The 19,526-nt window shown below is 43.1% G+C and overlaps 1 protein-coding gene across 4 annotated transcripts in view; it reads right to left on the bottom strand.

Moving 5' to 3' along the window:
* MMP24 (matrix metallopeptidase 24) overlaps positions 1–19,526 on the bottom strand; it is a 47,990-nt gene that overhangs the window by 10,521 nt on the left and 17,943 nt on the right. For 3 of the 4 annotated variants that reach the window (XR_015702919.1, XM_087749533.1, XM_087749532.1), the window contains exon 5: positions 9,000–9,161. Coding sequence is in view for 3 of the 4 variants with exons in the window: in XM_087749533.1 (XP_087605659.1) it covers positions 9,000–9,161 (162 nt within the window). In the remaining variant the exon portion in view is untranslated. Of the gene's footprint in view, positions 1–2,796; positions 2,882–3,844; positions 4,011–8,999; positions 9,162–19,526 lie in introns of all 4 variants that reach the window. The other variant, XM_087749534.1, reaches the window with a different exon arrangement.

Here is a 19,526-nt window from a genome sequence, read left to right as displayed (position 1 = left end):
AAGAGGTCCCAGACAGATCTTACACAAAGAAAGCCAGGGTTCTGGTTTGTCCAGATGGGACATGGGAGCACAGTGTCCAGCTCCTGCTTTGGCAAATTAAAGGAGCAGGAAACTGGTAAACCTATTTTGGCTGCCAAAAATGGCACTTGGTGCCAGTTATAGTACCTGAATAAATTAAGTTTGAAAACCAGCAATTTACATGCTTGGTGAAGACAGGAAATGGTTGCATTAAGGAAAAGGCAGTCTTGACTGGGACCTAAGCAAGGAAACAATAAGCAGTGACTTACTGCACACTGCAGGTCTCTCATTAAACAGCAGGGTGATCCTTTTGTGCTGCCATCACATGGCTTTGAGAGGATGTGTTTTGTAAATAACATTGAAAAAACTCTAATGCATGTCCTACATGACAGGATTCCCCTGCCAATGGACTGATACAAGGATCATCTTTCTAAATGAGCCTATACCATGTTGCTACAGAAGCACAAGAGAGGTATAGTTATTCGTTCTCTCCCCTGTCCAAGAGGCTAACGCTGCCGTGCACTGACCAAATCAGAGATGCATTTCTGTTGCCATATATGGATCAGATAAGCCTCTTTGGTGGTCAGTTTAATTGATACAGTGGAGCAATTTCATCAGACAGCTACTTGGTAGTTTGCAGAAGACTGCCACCAGTTCCAGCACAGAATAGAACCCTGTGTTGTGAGAGGCAGCTAGAAGCAAATTCACAACACGATTGTAAGGAGGACTCCAAAGAGCACTGTTGCCTTTAAAGAGGGTGAGATGTGTAGCCATCTGCAATGCAGAGAGGCACACTGCTGTCAGCGGGAATTGTCTGGGAGGGACCCAAGAAGTCACTGTGTGTTATGTATTCAAACTGCTTGCTGGAAAGACACAGCGTGTGAAAGGGCGCGATTGCCAAGTTGGGGTGGTTCTGCTTCTCGGACATAGCAAATATATAGAGATAGATACTTAAATCAACAGCAGTTCTGAATTTCCAGAAACAACAAGCCAAAAACTCCACACTTTGAGAGGAGAAGAGAGCAAGAATAGAGTTTTATTGAGATGACTATGAGCAGTAAGATGAGGGCATGACATCAATTTTTCCCCCCTCTCTTTTAAAGGAAAAAAGGGTGAGACAGGAGTAATATCTGAAGAAAATTATGAGGAATATATCTGATGGGTCACAAAGACACATAGAATCTGATAGTAAGGTGCAGAATACGGACTATAGTATTGTGGTCATATGCTAGAAATTTAACATCTCATGCATGATCGGAGTTATTATCTCTCTTCACAAGTGAGGACCACTCATATACCAGGTTACAGCCTGCCCTGCCCCTGCTGCAGGACAGCAGTCATGTTCAACTCTCTCATGTTCGATTTAAGTGCCCAAAGTCTGTCACAGTCTTCTGTAGAGAAGAGGAAAGTTAAAATAGCAGCTGCAACCCAGGGGACCAATGTAAAAGTTTTAATTAGCCCTAAGATGCCACTGAAACAGAATGCAGTAAAGCTGCAAGGCAGAAGCAGTTGTACACACTGCGGTCAGGATGGTGCAAATCAGCAACGATTCAGGCAAACCGGAGATTTGCATTAACTGAAACATTTGCTAGTGCAGTGGAAAGAGATCACAAGTCAGGACCAACAACGGAAGCTGGGCCACCATACATACTTACTGCTTTCAATGGCCCAACTAGCGCTAGCATATTGCTCTGAAGGAGGTACCCAGCACTGAGAAGGCTTCCCACACATTTTCCAGGTGGTACTGCAACTTGCTTGGATGCAGACTTTGTAATTTCACTTAAAATATTCCTCTTACTCTCTTTCCCTGCCAGCCATGGATTTTTCCTTACTATTTTTCACTTCCATTCTTGTTTTTACGCATTCTGGGCTTTCTAATCTATTGTGATTGAAGTCTTGTCACCTCTTGTGGTTATACAGATTGCATTTTTATTTTTAATTCTGCCTTTGTTTTGTCACTGAGTGAGGGTGGACTTACAGCTAAAGGTGGAAGGTAATCCTACAGTTATGCACATGCAAAGAGAGGAGCATACATACAACATGAAAATCCTCTGGTCCAAGTGCTAGGAAGGCAGACTTTGGTCTACAGCTAGGGGGGCAGAAAGCAGAAGCACAGCCTGTCCATTGCTGAAAAAAGATGCTACCTCGTAAGACCTAAGCCACTTCAGAGCACAACCAGGCAGGAAAGCAGAATGAACAGACCCTATATAATTTGCCAGTCATTACTATTTCCAGAATCTCATCACAGCAACCTGCCTCCAAAACAGACGGCTAAAGGCAGGATATAACAGGTTTATTAGCAGCAGAGATGACCGTGTGAAGAAAGAGCTACTTAAGAGATGCTGGCACCTTGGTATTTATTACAGGAACTGATTACACCCACCACTGATATAACTAACCAGGCAGTATCGCACGCAAATCACAGCCTCTATCACTACGTTTCCAAGCAACTTCAGAGAATCAGTCAGAGCAAAGCTCATTGAGAGAAAAATTAAGTGAGAGAGGCTATTGCATGGGTCTGCAATTGGGCCTGAACCTGGTCACCTAATTATTGCGTGTGATCGCAGCACCGGAGCCAAACCCACCCCCAGGGCTGAACCTGCAGCCACTTCCACACAGGAAGCAGGTAAGAAACCTCCTGGAGCTGGAAACTCTACGTTCTGGAGGGAAGCAACTTGCTGGGACTTTACAGAAACTTTGTGGAGAAGAAGACTTTCTTCCTCTCTATCACAACCAAGGCAAAGAATGTCAGAAAGCTTTTGCGTCACAGCAGATCACCTTCAGAGTGTGACTTCCACCACTGGCACTTAGCCTCCTCCCTTCATGCTTCCTCTGTCGCAGACCATCTGAATACCAAGGTGACCTGTGAAGATAACACAGAGAGAGGAGGCATTTAGGAGCCACTGTGTCGATAGTTGAGGACAAAATATAATTGTACTGTCCTCCTGGCTATTGACAGAGTGTTCCCTCAACTGCACAACACCTGCCTGGAGGGTCAGCATCTTGCATGGCTCAGCTTCTGTCACAGCCAGCTCTCTGCGAGCCAGGCGGCTCTCCAAACCTGCCAGTGCAGAGGACACCTTTTGTTTCAGATCAGGGAAGATAATGATCCACCTGCAAACAAAGGCCTGTCTTTATCTTCTTAATATTCACTCCAAGAATAAAACTGTCATCCAGACTACAGGCAGGCAGATATGCTTTTGAATAACATACAGAGGTTTTTTGGTTGTAAAAAGCTGAGCTGCCTGCATGTTTCTGCAGGACTGCACCAGCTGTCCAGGTACACAGGAAAGGCTCCTCAGTTTCAAATCAAAATGTGTCATCCAAATGAGCCAGGGAGAGTGAGAGAAACCCACCTGGCTGCTCTGGACTCCAGGGCAGTGGAAAGCAGTCCTTGTTCATATTAAATGAGCTAGCTGCCCACAAGCTGTCTGAGGGACAAGAGACAGTCCATCCACAACAGCTCAGAGCTCGCGAAGGACTCCTTTTCCCTGCTTGCTTGGTAAACCTGGCCACAGACCACTTTGCACTTCTAGGGTTAGACCTCAGCAGTGAAGTGAATTAGCTATTTCAGTTAGTTTGAGTATCCTTGCCACAGTGCACTACAGTCCGCAGAACAAGCCCCAGCACCCACAGCGTACTCAGCAGTTGGGCAGTTGAGGACCTTGTGATCATCACTGGGTGGCAGGAAGGGTTTCTTGAGTTCTCCTCTGAATGACCAACTGCCACCCAGGTGAAAAAGCATTCACCTGGTAGACAAGTGTCCATGGCTGAAATCCTCGCTCTAAGCAAAAGCTCTCCTGAGGTCTGTAAAGAGGCGATTCACCTTGCGGTTGGGTTCTCTGCTTTGCGTGCAAGAAAACTGGGTCCAAAATTCCCAGGCTTAGGCAGGCAAATGATGAGAGTTTGGGGTTCTGCAAGATGGTCCTGCCGTGGTGCTTGCAGCCCAGTTCCCCTCTGGAAAAACTTTAAGCAGCCTGACATCTGCTCCACTGCAAAACAGAACATTTTTTTTATATTCAGACAGATCTGTAGGATGAGAGAAGTATTTCATGCCCAGCCATAACGTAAAGCAGTGTTTCTCCACCAGCTGAGAAATCTCTCCAGAGAGGTGGGCTCCCCCTCAGCTCCCCCCTCGTCAGGAGTCAGCTGATCGCTGTGATCAGCTCCCTCCTCTCACACCCCACGTGTGCAGCTCCAGGGCTGATGTTGGCATGAGTGAGTCCCTGTGTCGTGGCAGAGTCCTCCGGGTGTCAGGTGGACCCCGAGGACAGCACCCGGAACCAGGTGGTTACTGCCTGCCTGTTTTTCAGAGGAATGGGAAAGGAAACCTGGCATACGGCAGGTGAGATTCAGTGGATGCACCGCAGGTGGAGTCTGGTATTTCCTGGTGGGTCCAACAGAGTCTCTGGACAGGAGGAAAAGTGCAAATGAAGCGGTGCAACACAGAGAGGGAGTCTGGTATTTCTGCAACATGCCAGAGATGTGGCACCAGGGCAGATTCCTCCAGCTCTCTTATTGCCACGCATTTTCCTTCCCCTGCCCTCATATGAGCACAGCACCATGGGGCATGGATCCAAAAGTCCCCGATCTTGCAGCTTCTATAGATAAGGTCTTGGATGTTACTCTATTCTCTTCCCATGTTCAATAGGGCATTATCAGAAAACAGTCCTATGCCTAATCTTTCCAGGTCCTGCATGACAGCAAAGCTTGCTCTGATGGTCCCACTCACAATGCAGTGTCACCACGTGGAGCATTTTGCATCAGGTCTTTCTGCTGTTTCATCACAAGCCATCTCACGCATACATGTAGGTTACAAGGATCTGGGATTGCTCTATGGGCTGCCATTGGGAAAAGGTGAGGGAGATTATGAAACCCATGCTTGCTGCACAGGAGTAATGAGGCTGGCAGAAGGTGCTATTTGCTCATGGACACTGTGCCCTCCTGATCCCCTGTTCTTGGATGTCAGGGCTGGTGTTGTCTAGTTCCTTGGCCAGGGGCTGGTGTGGTTTCACGACCACCCTGGACCTCAGCCCTCATGGGATGCAACATGTACACTGATTGGGAGCTTTTCTCCTGAGCTGCAGAAAAGATGTGTGAAGTTGATATGTCCTCAGTGAGATTCGGGAGGACCCAGATCCTTGAGGTTTCTCCAGGCCTAATGATTTGGTCTATCTTTGAGTGATTAGGAGACCTTTCCTTTGTGACCTTAGGCTTTGAAAGGGCCTTGAAGGTAATGGCCTAGTTTACCAGCTCCAAGCATCCGTGTGGACATGAGTTGTTCCTGCACCTCATATCAACCCCTCTGCTCCCCAGGCATAGTGTCAGAAGAGTCACTCCTAACATGAGAGGCTGCTTCACAGCCTACTGCAAAAGGGTACTTAGGGCAGGATGTGAAGAACAGGGGAACCAGTGCTGAAGGATGATCAGTTCAGGCTGTGGGACAAGGCCATGGCTGAGTATGTCTCCTCTATCCATCTGCACTGTAGCTGCATGCAGCCCTGACTTCAGCACTAGCAAAATTAAAAGAGGCAGTCAACTTAACAGGATATCCAGGGGCCCTACATAATGGTATTATTTCCAGTTTAATTCCTACCTGGGCATGACACTTGTGACATAGGCATATAAGTACAGTGGGAGATATCCTTCTGAAAAAGACATGTAAAGAACAGTCATGATATTTCCCTCATTTTGTCAAGGAACATGCTACAAGAAGCACCTATCAAAAGATGGAAATGCCACTGACTTGTCTTACAGTCTGCTCTGTCACACACGGGGAGCGGCTGGCCTTTTCATCATTAGTTCATAAGTGGAAATAACATTCTAAACATTGACCTTATACTAACCAGCATGAAGCACAATGAGAGTTCACATCACCTACTGTCTCTTTAGGTGAGTTTTGAAATAAATCCAGCAAAAAATAACTTAATAATTCAATAAATCATTACATGACAGATTTAGACATATTTCTTTTCTACTGGATAAACACAGACACAACACAAAAATATATTTGAAACGCATCATTCTCAAAAGAAGGAGACAAAATGGACTTAAGCTTTAGTAGAGCCTCTGTTCTTTGTTCTAGCAACTTCAGTGGAATGAAAAATTGGAAGTTTTAATTAAATTCATTTTTAAAAAAGAATGCTACAGGCAAGACAGCGGCTCTGGCTCTGTGACTTATTTTGCATAGTAGGTTCCTAAATAATACATATTGAGCACATGCTGCTGCACTGGAGAGAATGTCAAAGCAGCATGAAAGCAGGAGGTTTTGGTTTTTGGACAGGTGCTCTGGTAGATGGGCTTTTGGCTTTCCCAAGGCACAACAAAGCAGATTGGCACTGTGGAAATAAAACACATTAGTTGAATGTTCCTGCTAAAGCTACAAGAAAGGTATTTCAGCAGTCCCTTCTCAGTTGTAAGAAGCTCAGATGAAAGGATCTGTTCTCTTATCTCCAGTTCCAGGGAGAAACACAACCCGCATTTTCCATCTTTTCTTTGTGAACCGTAAGAGTAAAACCTAGTTTTAAACTAAACTTTAGGTTTTGGACCGTAACTTTGTGCTAAGGGCCAAAATCTCTACCTGGGGAATCAAAGCTCCTACTGCAGAAGCTGTTCCTTCTTCTCCTTGCAGGACTAGTTATCTCTACAGCCACCAACACCATCCCCTACCCACTCCAGTTCAAAGGCCTCAGAGAAGAGCCTTGTGTGATTCCATGATAGTCAACAAACTAATTTGTAGTTACTACCTGCACCAGGCGGTAGTTCATTCATACTGCTTTTTTCAAGCTGAGTTAAAATTTTAAGCATATTATATTGCATACAGAGAATCTTAACATAGCATGTGGCTGAAGTTTAATGTCACTACGTAAGTGAAAAATAAGTGGAAGTGTAATGGTGCTGCTGCCAAGCCACAGGCAGTACAGTACTGAGCTCTCTGCTCTGTCTTAGCTGTGCACAAGACGCTGTGCAGTGCTCTCACAAATTGTCAGGGCCCTGAGGACACTAATAGGTCTTAATGGCCCTGACCAGCATCACCCAGTACCCCCACTCCCACCCATGGTCCCAGGAGCCCCATTTCAGCGCAGCCCTGGGCGTTGGGTCTCTGCCCAAGCTGTGCTGGGGGAGTGCTGGTCCCCAGCTCAGCCACAGCTGATATTGGCTTGAACCACAAATGTGAAGAAGCATGGCTGTCAATTCCTTATCTGCTCCCTTTCCAAAAAGGTATCTGAAAACAGATAAACCAGTAATTTTTTCCTGATTGCACTTTCACTGCCAGCAATAAGGTAAGATTTTTTTTTTTTCTTTCTGATTAGTCACAGTTCACAGGAACTAAACCAATATTTCAAAACAGAAACAGCATAATGACATTTTAGCAGCTTTCAAAAATGAAAACTTAGGTATAATACTTAATGAAAGTTCAATACTTACTACCCCAGCAGTTTATTTCAAAACCATCCAGAGTCTCTGTTATCCTGAGTATTTGAATATACACTATGTTAAAGTATGCATAATTAAATGATACCATAGGACTACCATGCAACTTCATCCTGGTAATGAACAATAAAGATAAATCTCCAGCTGCACTAATGGGAAAAGCTCGTTCCTCCTGGGTGTACTTCAAGCCGTCTTATTTTAAATGTTGGACCTTACTTGGGTATCTGCCTTACAGTGAGGATGAACTGCACTTTACAAATGCCTTTTTTTCCCCTTTGCCCAGACAGTAGCCAGGGAAACTAGCCCAGAAAGAGTTTTCTCTTCTTTAGGCATCTACATTTGAACAAATGAATCTCATTCCATTCACAATAAAAAAAAGATCAGACTCGAACAACTGACATACAGTTTAGACCTCTAAAGTCTTGCTGTACTGCTTTAGAGTCTTATAGGTCTTGGCATAAATTCTATTAGCAGCAATTTAAAATTCACTGGCAGATCACTGATGCAAACGTTGACTAGTGTCAGGTCTGCCACTGATCCCAGCAGCAATCCCTTAAAAACACCAGCTTTCCCACTGACGATCATCTTATAAGGTTTTTTTTCAGGTCTAATTCATATAATATCTGCTCTACTGGTACTGGGAGCTAATGTTTGACTCCAGATGTCAAGCAGCTGCAAATGTTGCATAGCTACATAGCATAGTTGCTCTATGCTACATTTACTAAGTAACCTCTCTGTCAAACTTGTACTTTCCGCAAAGAATGAAATCAGGGATGTTTGACAAAGCCTGTTTTCCATGGGCTGCCACAGACTGTACCCATTAGCATCTTCTAGCTCAGCCTCCCCTTGACTGTGGCTCCTGAAACCTGCATTCCCCTCTGCTCCCAGAGTCTCCTTCAGCCAATAATTCTCTGAAAGTCCCTGTCTTCACACCCTGGTATCCATGATCCCATCACATGGTACCACATTATCTCCAGCCCCTTGGTTTTCTCCCGTAATCCCTCTGCCTCCTTTTCTCTCTCTTTTCCTTGAGCCCATGTCTTTGTGGCACATGTTGTACAGCAATGTTCAGCTGGGAGTTAAAAGAAGTGAAGTGTTCCCTAAGCAGATCCAAACGCTTTTTCCCTACCTTCTATTATATGGAGAGAAAAATGAGTGCATAAATACTTTTTACCTTTCCTTGATGTTCCATGTTCTTCACATTCTTCCCCTCTATTTGCACTGGCTGTTCCTAATGGACAAACCTTGGGTACAGCAATTGCCTGTTTTTCCCTTTCTAGTGCTCCTTGATACTGGGGACACAGTGAGGGATGGAGCAGCAGTGAGATCAGAGGTTTGGTTATCCTGACTTGTGCAAAGATATTGCCACTGGGATGGTCATCTGATACTTGGCTGTGGATCAAGGGCTTTAAACTGTTCCCCATTCATCTACGGTAGGAAATCCAGCCCATGAGCTGCAAGCATTTTGGGGGCTACCTGTCTGGGGCTGTAAAATACTCACTAGGCTCAGGCTCAGTGTAAACAGATGAGTGGATAGTGTTGCTCACCATAGATTTTCTGAATTCCTTGGAGGTCATCCTGGGGCAGTTTGAAGTTGTGTGTTTCCATGTACTGGTAGAAAGGAGCCATGATAGCACTGGGATCATTGGAGTGTTCCAGACCCAGCGCATGCCCCAGCTCATGGACTGCGACCAGGAAGAGATCATTCCCTGTGGAAGAAAGGCACAGCCAGGTTAGTACACAGGCACAGCCTGACGCAAGCCCAAGTCCCACTTACTTATAAAGCAAGAAGCAAATGCTTTGCTATCCTATTGCACAGCAGGTCATAGTGCCAGGGTCAGCTCCTGGAGATGGTTTTAGTCCTGAAAGTCTGTGCAGCTTTTACAGACATTGTCACAGAATGGGCAGGAGGCTCCTAGCCCATGACCACCCATGACCATGAGCACCCTCGGACCAGGTAAAACAGGCAGCTGCCTGGAGTGAAAGGATACTGACTGTAGACTCTTTTGTAGAGAGTTTACAGAAATGGCCAACAAAATAGGCTGCTCTGATACCACTGCCTCCTTATCTGAGTGCTGCCAGGAGAGGTGAGAGACTGCTAATCAACAAGGGTACCTGGTGGGAAGGGAGCTTTGTCCCCCTTCTGGGTCCTCTGGTGACATGCTCTGATCTGACCTGGACCACCAAATCCTAGGGGAGATCTGTAAGGCACCTGGCAAGGCAGGAGGAAGGACAGAGAAGACCAGGGCTAACACCCACCGTAGTGCATGTAGTACCTGGGACAACCCCATCTCCTCTAGCACAGGCTCCTCAACATGCTTTTACTTTGCTGGACTCCTAGCACTGCCATGTCTGCGGGAGGAGGTGAGCACAGGTAGCGCATCCTGCAGGAGGCAGAGCCACATAGGGATCCCAATGGCAGGAGGGAGAAGGAGGAAGGAGGAAAGAGGGGACATGCTCCTGACAGGAAGAGAAAGGGCTGAGGAGCTCTGGTCCAGAAGCTGGTAGGGGTGCGAAGTAGGGGTACCTTCAACTCTATGTTACAAGCGTACACTCCTCTTCAGTCCCATGGGTCTGGGACTCTCATCTCCTTGATCTAGTGTGGTCCCTGGATGTCCTACTCCGTGAGGGAATCTTGACATGGGAGGTGACACAGGCAATGCTGTGTAAGGGATGAAGACACAGCCAAAAAGGACAGATGTAAGAGTCTCCCCATGCTAACAAAATGCCTGAGCCCTCAATACTGCCTGAATCGGGCTTCTCTGCTTTTTTTGGCAAGGGACAAACCAAGAGCACTTGCAATCAGACATGGGAGAAAACAGTGGACAGTGGCAGCTCAGTGGCTGCTCTGCAGCATCTCCAAACAGCGTATCTCCATTCCCCACGTCTCCAACTACACCTGTCTTAGAGGTAGCAAAGTTCAGTTTTGTGTACACGGCTGAGCTCTCCTTGGGAAAGGTGTTGCAACAGTGATTCATGTAGAACTATCTCCACTTTTTAAATACTTATTGCTTCACTGTTACCCATAAAAACATGACAACACAGATTCAGGGGTCTGCAAGTCTTCACAGCAGCGTGCTTTGCCAGCATCTCAAGATACCTAAAGTCAGTAACAAACAGTGCTCAACTGGTCATACATACCACACCAAAATGGTTAAATCATCTAAACATTTGAGTTGGAGGGCGTAAGCACCTGAATATGCAAGACATTAAAATATACAAATGCATTTCAAAAAAATGTTCAAATACATTTGTTCAAATACAAATGTCCAAAAACATACATAGGCTAAAATTTAGCCATATATGTATTTAAAATTCCAGAATTTCTGTATTTGGGAAATCCAAATGGGGACTTACTTAATAATTTTTTCTCATCTGTTGCTGAAAAATCTCATATGTGCAGAACAAGTCAATAAAATGTCCAACAGCATAGTATAAAATACATCAAGTAGTTTCATGGTAAAGTTTGGAGGACTGATCACTCTTCATAGGTTTTCAAAAACACTCAAGGTTAGAAGATGCACCCAGTTTCCAAAAGGGATTCAAAGACTCGAAGTGCTATTGAAAATTAAAAGGATTTACTCTCCTGTATCACTTAAATGCTCATGAAAGCATAATTTTCATTGCTACAACTACTCACACATGGAAGTCCATGGTAAAAGTCACTCAGTACAGAGAAGACTCTTCTCATGAAAGTCAGCTCTGTACTGAGTGACTTTTACCATGGGCTCATGGGCTGTGCCTGTGCTAAGTGCTTGGAGACTTTTCTCTCACCAATTTGGTGCCACTTTCCTCCTTGCTGAAGTATCCCAAGAGTCTTTGTACTGACAGCATGTCTAGAACTTGTCTCTATGTAAGTCTACATATAAATCTATGTAAGTTACTGGCCTCTATGTGCTAAACCTTTATCAAGGTCATAAGATCAGACACTATCTTAATTTAAATTAAATAGCCTTCAATCACTTGTTTCTGCCCAAAACAAATGCCAGCCGGAATACAGGTGGAAAACAGAATCACACAGACTCACAGAATGGTTGAGGTTGGAAGGTACCTCTGGAGATTGTCTAGCCCAACTCCCCAGCTCAAGCAAGGTCAAGCAGAGCAGGTTGCCCCAGATTGTGTCCAGTCAGGTTTTGAATTTCAAGTGTCTGGTATCGGGAAGCCCTGTACATAGCACTCCAGATGTGCTGAGCAGAAAGGAAGGATCATCTCCCTTGACCTGCTGGCAATGCTCTTCCTAATGCAGCCCTGGATGGTGTTGGCCTTCTGTGCTGCAGGGGCACAGTGCTGTCTCATGTTCAACTTGGTGTCACCCAGGCCCCCAGGTCTTTCTCTGCAAAGCTGTTTTCCAGTCTGTCAGCCACCAACAAAGCTGAGGTGCAGGGCTTTGCATTTCTCTTTGCTCAACTTCATTAGGTTCCTGTCAGCCCATTTCTCCAGCCTCTCGAGGTCTCTTTGAATGACAGCATTTAGTATATCAACCAGTCCTCCAAATTTTGTATCATCTTCAAACTTGCTAAGGGTGCACTCTGCTGCATGACTGAGGTCATTCATGAAGATATTAAACAGTATTGACCTCAGTATCGACCCCTCTGATGCACATCCTGAACTCCACCATCTCATGGTTACTGCAGCCAAGGATGCTACTGATTTTCACGCTACCCACCAGTTCTTCCTTTTTAAGTATCAGATGCAGCAGGTCACCTGTCTTTGTTGGTTCCTTGATCACCAGTGAGACAACTAGGAAGAGTTCTGAGGTGGTCAGCCAGCCCAGAAAGATGAAGGTTCATACCTGAGTAAGTATGTCAACAAACATGGTGGTCAGGCCAACCTGCTCTTCCACTGTTGAACAGAAATGCACCTGTTCCTAGTTATTCTTATGAAATACCTATACCTGGAAATACACACAACTGCGGAAAACAGCTGCTGCGGTCCAGTTTTAAAACACCATTTTGACTGACAGTAGTGTGCAAGGATGCCACAGAGCACGGAAAATTTTGGCTGGGGAGCTCTGCTTCCTTGCATCTAGAGATAAGAGACTCAGTAAGAAATGAACCTTCCCAGTTCTAACACAGCCACAGAGGCCAGGTAAACAGTGGAGTGGAAAAGCTGTCCTCCTAAGGCACGATATATTGCTAGGAGGCCACTCAAACTGGAGTAGCGATGTACTGGGAGGTTGTGGCTGGAGCAGATGAAGTGGAGCTAAAGAGAATTTCTAGGAAATGAAGTGACTTCCACAGAAAGCAGGACAAAAAGCTCCTCTTGCTTCTCAACAAATACTCTCAAATACTCTCTCAATGCTGTGGTTGCTTCTCATCTCAAAGCCTTTGCTGAAAGGCAGTAGAATAGCACTAGCAGACATAGCTCCCTCTCCTGCTCCCTGCCCTGGCCAAAGATTTCTCAGCACTGTTCCATCCCCTCACCTTTCTTTTTGTTCTGTCCTCCTCCCAGACACATCCATAGTTCTCTTCCTTCCAGCATGGCCATGTCATCTGCCGTCTCCACCCTGCTATATTCTACAAGAGGATCCCAAGTCTGAAAGCAGCAGAGTCATTCTCAGAGGGCAAGTGGAAAGCATGCATTTCGTGGGAAGAGGAGACAGGAAAAAAAAATCTAAGACTATTTTGTAAGCACAGAGCGCTTGAAAACTCAGCTCTGGAGCTGAAGCAAGAAGTTCCCTTTATTTTTGTAATGGTAGGGAGTTCCATAGCATGGAAGAGAACACATTGCTCATTTTCTTTTCAAAGGGTGGGCTAGGACTTGGTCTAAAAAGAAAGTATCAAGGTATAAAACTATTGCCTGACAACATGCTTATCTTCTCCCACAGCCCTTAGCTTGCAGCTGTGATGGCTCTTTGTGTACTGTTACCCACTGCTGTTTGTCTGCTGTTTGGAAACTGTCCACTCAGCTCATCTGCAGGAGTCCTAAAAGGAGCCTGCACCTCTCAAATTGTTTGTTCGTTCTGGAACATGCAGTAAGGTCTCTGACCTTCATGGTCTCCACAGTTCTTGTCTGAACAGCACTCTTCATAATGTCTATCTTCTTGGTGCAAGGGAGAACTAATAGCCTAGCTTGGTACTTCGCTACTCACATGGAAACAAGGCCAGGCAATCAGAAAAAGCTCCTTAATTTCCTGTTCAACCCCCTTCCCCAAGACCAAGTAAAAAGTAAAACTTGTATTCAGTGTATACCAACCACCTGGGTAAGACAGTAGGGTGAAGAAGGAACTGACTACCCTTGCTTTGTATTTGCAGGGAAAGGTCCCAAGAGAAATCCAACAGTTTTTGCTCATTTGCACTATCTGTACAAAATAACCAGGTCTGGTTAGAGACCTGCCTGAGCTTTCTCCTTCCCAATTCTCAGGAGGCATCCAAAAGTCCACCAATAAGCACCAGAGAAAGGATGACCCTGTAACACTGGGGGTAGTTTTATAAGTTGGTTCATTGAGTGAAATATTTTGACCTGCTATGCTAAAACATAAAGAAACACAGTTAATTTAGCTTTGAAGTTGCTGATGTGTTTTCCTTACCAAAACAATGTTATCACCAGAGAAAGTTGTAATTGAGGACACACCTATAACAATATAAAAGCATCACCCATTATCATGATGCCAAACCAGGTGAATACACTGCTTATCTTACATTCCGTTTAATACCTCTATACTCCCCATGCACACACCAGACACAGTATACACACAACCTGAAACATACTTTTTAGTTGAATTTTCTTAAGTAATCTAAATTTGTGTTCAGAATAAACCTCCTGTTAGCTGATGTATTCCCAGTTGAGCTAACTTACTTAGGATAAATTGCAATATAATCACACATCAAAACCAGCTCTTTGGTTAAGCACTCTCAAATTGTTTATAATGTACTACCTTTCCCTGGAGAGATAAGAAACACATGGTTTTATTGCAACAACACAGAGAACACTGTAGTCACAGATAAACTGTGTATGTTATGTGTGATGTTCCTTCTGGTCATATACTCCATCACTTCTTTGATTTTCATCTTCAGCTGGAAAAACGGCTGTTAAATCAGGTAACAGACATCTTGAGAAAGGTTTTTCTTTGTGAAACTGCCAGCACATGCCTTGTTGTACAGTTTCATTCATCTTAATTATGAAAATCTGTATCAAAACCTTTTCTTTATTTGGCTAAAGTAACTCATTGCATAGTAGGGTATCCAATTGTTGTAGGTCAGCAAAAACACTCCTTTAAATGCCTATCAGTTTACAGTAATAGGTCACAGGGATACTATTATGGCTATGTTGTGATATTACTATCAGTAACCCTGAGCACGATAGCTGTATATATAGCTGTAATGAGTGTAGGCAGACTCTGTAGAGCACCTAGCACAGTGGAGTGTAAATCCAGACCAGAGTTTCTAAGACAACGGAAGTACAAATAATATTGTATATCTGATAAATAACAGAAAAGCAACTGCAAATCTCTGATCTTTGTCATATTAGTTTTATACTTTATGAACTGTACCATCATGCTAACACATCTACATACTGCAGTTTACTCAGACATAATTAAAAAGACATATGAAAGATAATTTTGAAATTTTATTAAGGTAAATGATACCGAAGAAGTCAGATCACTGGTTGTAACAATAGCATGCCTAGGGTAATTACAGAAAAAATGGTGTGAACTAAACATGCTTTAAATACACTAAAATGATCCCTTCCACGCCAACAGCCACGCAGAGACAATTGTTTTCCAAGCACAACTTAAAGAAGCTTTAGGGCTACTCTAAGCTGTGCCTTGGTTCTTGCATCTTCAGACCTGGTAGGTCTGAACCATCAAACAGAAGAACATGTGATTTGTCTGTACTCCTCCATTCACCTCCATAACACACTCTGCTCAAGAAAAGCTTTTCACTCTTCTGAAGACCCTGAAGAAGTCGTGATACTGCTCTTCCATTTGTTTGCATCAAATGAGATGTGGAAAACTGCTTTTCTATCTGGAAAGGAAGAAAATACATGTTAAAAAGAAATATAGGTTTCATTTTCTTCATAAATATTATCATTATAAATGTAGCAATTAATATGATGCGTCTTAAGGACTTAATGAAAACTCTTAAGAGTGTCTTTAAACAGCTTCACTGAAGAAAGAAGAACAAGTGACACGCAGTGTTAACAGAAATTGTACCACAGCCATGTTAACAAACTGATCTCCATGAGATCAAGTGACTGCAGAAGGACAAAGAACTGCATTATGTTACCAATCATCATGAAAGACAGGTAGTTTGCCTTATTGTCCCTGAAAGGCAGCGTGCAAACTAGGTCTATTAGTTGTGTTACAAACCTGATTAATGTTGCAAGCTGTGCTTGCATGCAAGCTGACATGGCACAGATGGCACTATGGGGACAATCTCCTGTAGAAATTCACTGGAAAAATACACAATATTTTTCTGGAATGGCGAGACCGAAACTGAGTGATGTGGAGGCAAGAGTAGGCAGCCAGAGAGAGGGGAAGTCGTGACTGCTTCAGCTGGCTCAGCAGCCTGACATTGAATGGAATAATAGTGTTCTGCTGAAAAATTTTCCCGTATCTTTCACAAGTGTAGGCTGTAATTCAATAAGCAATTCAACACCAAAGAATTACCAATCCCAAACCGAAAACTTGTATTTGCCTGTATTAGCATATTATTCCCTAATTTGGCAGAACAGATGGTAAAGAAAAGAAAAATACTCATAAAAACATGGAAAATGTAGATATGACTTTAATTCCATCAGTCTTGAAAAGAAGCTACGCTGGTGGTTTTATTTTTTAAAAGTATTTAAATACAACAGGGTCTACAGACAGAATTTAGTACTTGACCCAGCTGTGGAACAACTGGAAGGTAACTAAAAAAAAAAACCAAAAAAGTATTTTGAAACCATTAGAAGGCTGACCCAGTGTGTTCCAAACAGGTCCTGGCATTGGCAGTGTGGAAGTGTGCATACAAATCAGTTGCGCTACCTGGGATTCTTTTTTGCCAGTCAGGTTGAAATTATATTTAACTCCTGGTGCTGGCAACAGAGAAAGTGCTGTTCTGGAAGCTATGAGAGTAGCTCTTTGCCACAAAGAGGGTGCTGTCACTGGCTTTGTTCTCCCCTGACAGAGAAGGTTCCTGATGGGATTGTAAAGACTGAGTAGGACTGAGAAGTAAAAGAAATGGGATATAAGAGACATTCCCCCCTCAAAGCAGTATTCTTGGTGGATTTGGGTAATACTAGTTAAACTGTCTTCAAATCTTGTGCTCTTCTTCAGAAACAGGAGAGAAAAAAAAAATTAGTTTAAATAACTCCCAAGTTTGCCACTTGGTTGTGATGTCAAAATCTATAGAGTATTGGGTGTCATTTCACTGCCGATGCTGCAATCCACCTCTGACTGCAATGACCAGCAAACTCTTTTCAAGACTTCATCTATTTTTCATTTTTTCTCTTCCTGAATGCTTGTTATTTCACTTCTCTCCCCTTCAGCAAGTGGAATGCTGCAAGTTTATTAGAGACACTGCTGCGTTTTGGCTCACTTCACATCATGTGTTTCTGCTTTACAAAGGACGGTGGCAAAAAGAGACTTTTTGGCTCACCTTGATTCTCATGACCTGTCTTTTTTACAGTTGGTTTTTTTCTTCCTTTTTAAAGGAATGACACATCATTTTGATCCCTACTGGCTCCTTCCTACGAATTGCAGAGTATCTCATTCTCTGTGGAAAGAAGTAAAATATTTTACTTTGATTATACAGAAATCAATAGGATTCCAAATACCTACATAACTGCATTCAGACTCTGTGTATTAAACAATTACTGACAAAAGCAATGGATAATAATTTTCTTTACAGAACACTGTGAACATCAGGTGTATTTACAAGTACACTGTTTTGAAAGTAGAATTTGCAGGTGATCCTTACGAATGAATTTCAGCTGTAATCAATAACTAGCACTGTCAATACTGCAAAGCTTAAAATCCAGACTGCACTAGCACAGCCCTAGTGTAATGCCACTTCTATGTGTGTATAATGACAGCATATACAACAAAAGAAAGCACTACTTACAGAGACGCTGTCCAGTAGTGAAGAAGAAGAATCTGAAGACAGAAGTCTTCCATGTGTGCCGGTGGGCTTTCTCTCTTCACTTTACTTTTGTAAAAAAAATTAATTTGCAAGTTCTCTATTTACGGCCTTCTATATTTGGATTGACATGACAGGGATATAATCTCAAACTCTTGCTGATTTAAGCCGCCTGATTTTATTTCTTTTTACTGTGGCTGGCTGTCTTGAGACCATGTGTCTATACGCTTGCTCAAATTTGCTTCAACATTAGCATGATTTTAGAGAACTCTGGCTTATGGGAACAAGTCTCTCTAAGCAGTTACAGGATGAAACCAATGTTAAGTAGGTATGTTCTAGAGACTATATACTGAACTGGTCTTCTTCAATGAACCAAAGTACTGACCAACAGCATGATCCAGTGGAGTGAAGTATCATAAAAAGGCCTGGTACAATAAATTGAAATTTTAATACAATTTATGCCCCACTTGACTTCCAACATCTATATGGAAGTCTTTCAGATAACAGGTCTTCTGTGTTAAAGGACACATGAGTAACTTCAAAGCAGCTCTGATTTTCTCTCTGAAAAATACTGATGCTCGTTTTCAACAATAGTCAGAAGCCTGAAAAATAATGATGGATTCAAAATGCCATTTGTTAGAACAAAACTCTTTAGATGTGGAGAAGTTCTGTACCTGAGAAATCAGAGAAAGAAAATTAAAACAGTATTTAACAGCCAAATAGCACAAAGATTATATGTGTACTGTGTTGTGAGTACATGCGCTCACTGTCAAGTTGCTCATTATATTGGTACTTTGTAGACTGTCTTTGCTGGCCTCAGCATTCCCATAGAAAATGAGTATGAAAAAAGTGGTAAAATTAGAAAGAAATGAGACAGAAAGCAAGGAAAAACACAGAGGTTACAGGAATTAATCGAGGATAAAAGACTACCAAGTTCTTTCAATATGCTGGCTGAAGGTACAGGGGTTAAGGGAAGCTGTATTTTCTTTTTCAGGAAGCATGCACTGTACCTGTACAAGTCAAGGTAAGTGGGTTGCAAGTAGATAGTAGAAAGTCAACCTAGAAAAGTGGATACCAATACAAATCTCAAAAAAAAAAAAAAAAAGGCAACAACTGGCTACTCTTCATTCCTTTTAGTCCCCTCCTTCCATCTAAAATATCACGACTGTAATCAAACAAATCGAATAGGACAAAGAATGTTTAGTCTTCAGTGTTTCCAAAGTGAAAATTGGAATTCTTTGATAATAAAGAACTACCTGCCCAGGTAAAAAAAAAAAAAAAACCCAAACCTACTTACACATGCCACTTAATACTAGGGGATCTGCTACATAATGTATCCTAACATACATTCAATATTTATATGATTAATCAGGTGAATGCTTACAGAAAGAGTAAGAGGTTGCTGGGAAAATCATGACAGTGATGGGGAGGAAGCATGTGCATAATCCCTTGTGTAGGAGTTTAAACTGAGTGGAGACCTACAGCATCTGACTGGAGACCTAGAGCGCTAGTCTGCAAACTAAGTTCCAGAAGATGAGAACGAAAAGCATGCTACTTGAATTCTGTTTCTCATTCAAGGTCAAGTTATTTAGGGCTTTGAAAGACACTCATCCCTCCAAGATCCAGGAATCTGAACAGGAAAAGCTGTACACCTATTCCTTGAGATAGTCTGTAGAAAAAGAAGCTGTTCTAGCTAGACACAGTCCATAAAGTATAATGACATTGCTTAGTAACTTCATTTTTAGAGAAGAAACCTTCCATGTTGTATCTCTAATGGCTTCTAGGGTATTCAAGACAAGCGAGCAAGTTCAAGTACTCAGATGTGACAGTAAAGGCAACAAGTATCAGAAGCATGGGACATCCTCCATAAGACACCTAAGATGGACCAAATGGATAAAGGCAAGGGTCAGTGATCTAAACGGGACAGACTCCATGCAGAGGCACTGCTGTGGCAGAAAATCTGTAGGTGCCTGGGCAATTTTAAGAACTTTGTACTCATAGCAAGAATAAAAA

This window comes from Nipponia nippon, unplaced genomic scaffold, assembly GCF_047370975.1.
Source record: "Nipponia nippon isolate SJK-2023a ecotype South Korea unplaced genomic scaffold, ASM4737097v1 scaffold_13, whole genome shotgun sequence".
Lineage (NCBI taxonomy): Eukaryota > Metazoa > Chordata > Aves > Pelecaniformes > Threskiornithidae > Nipponia > Nipponia nippon.
Note: the sequence above shows the minus strand (reverse complement) of the source record. Positions and strands in the feature narration are given on the sequence as shown.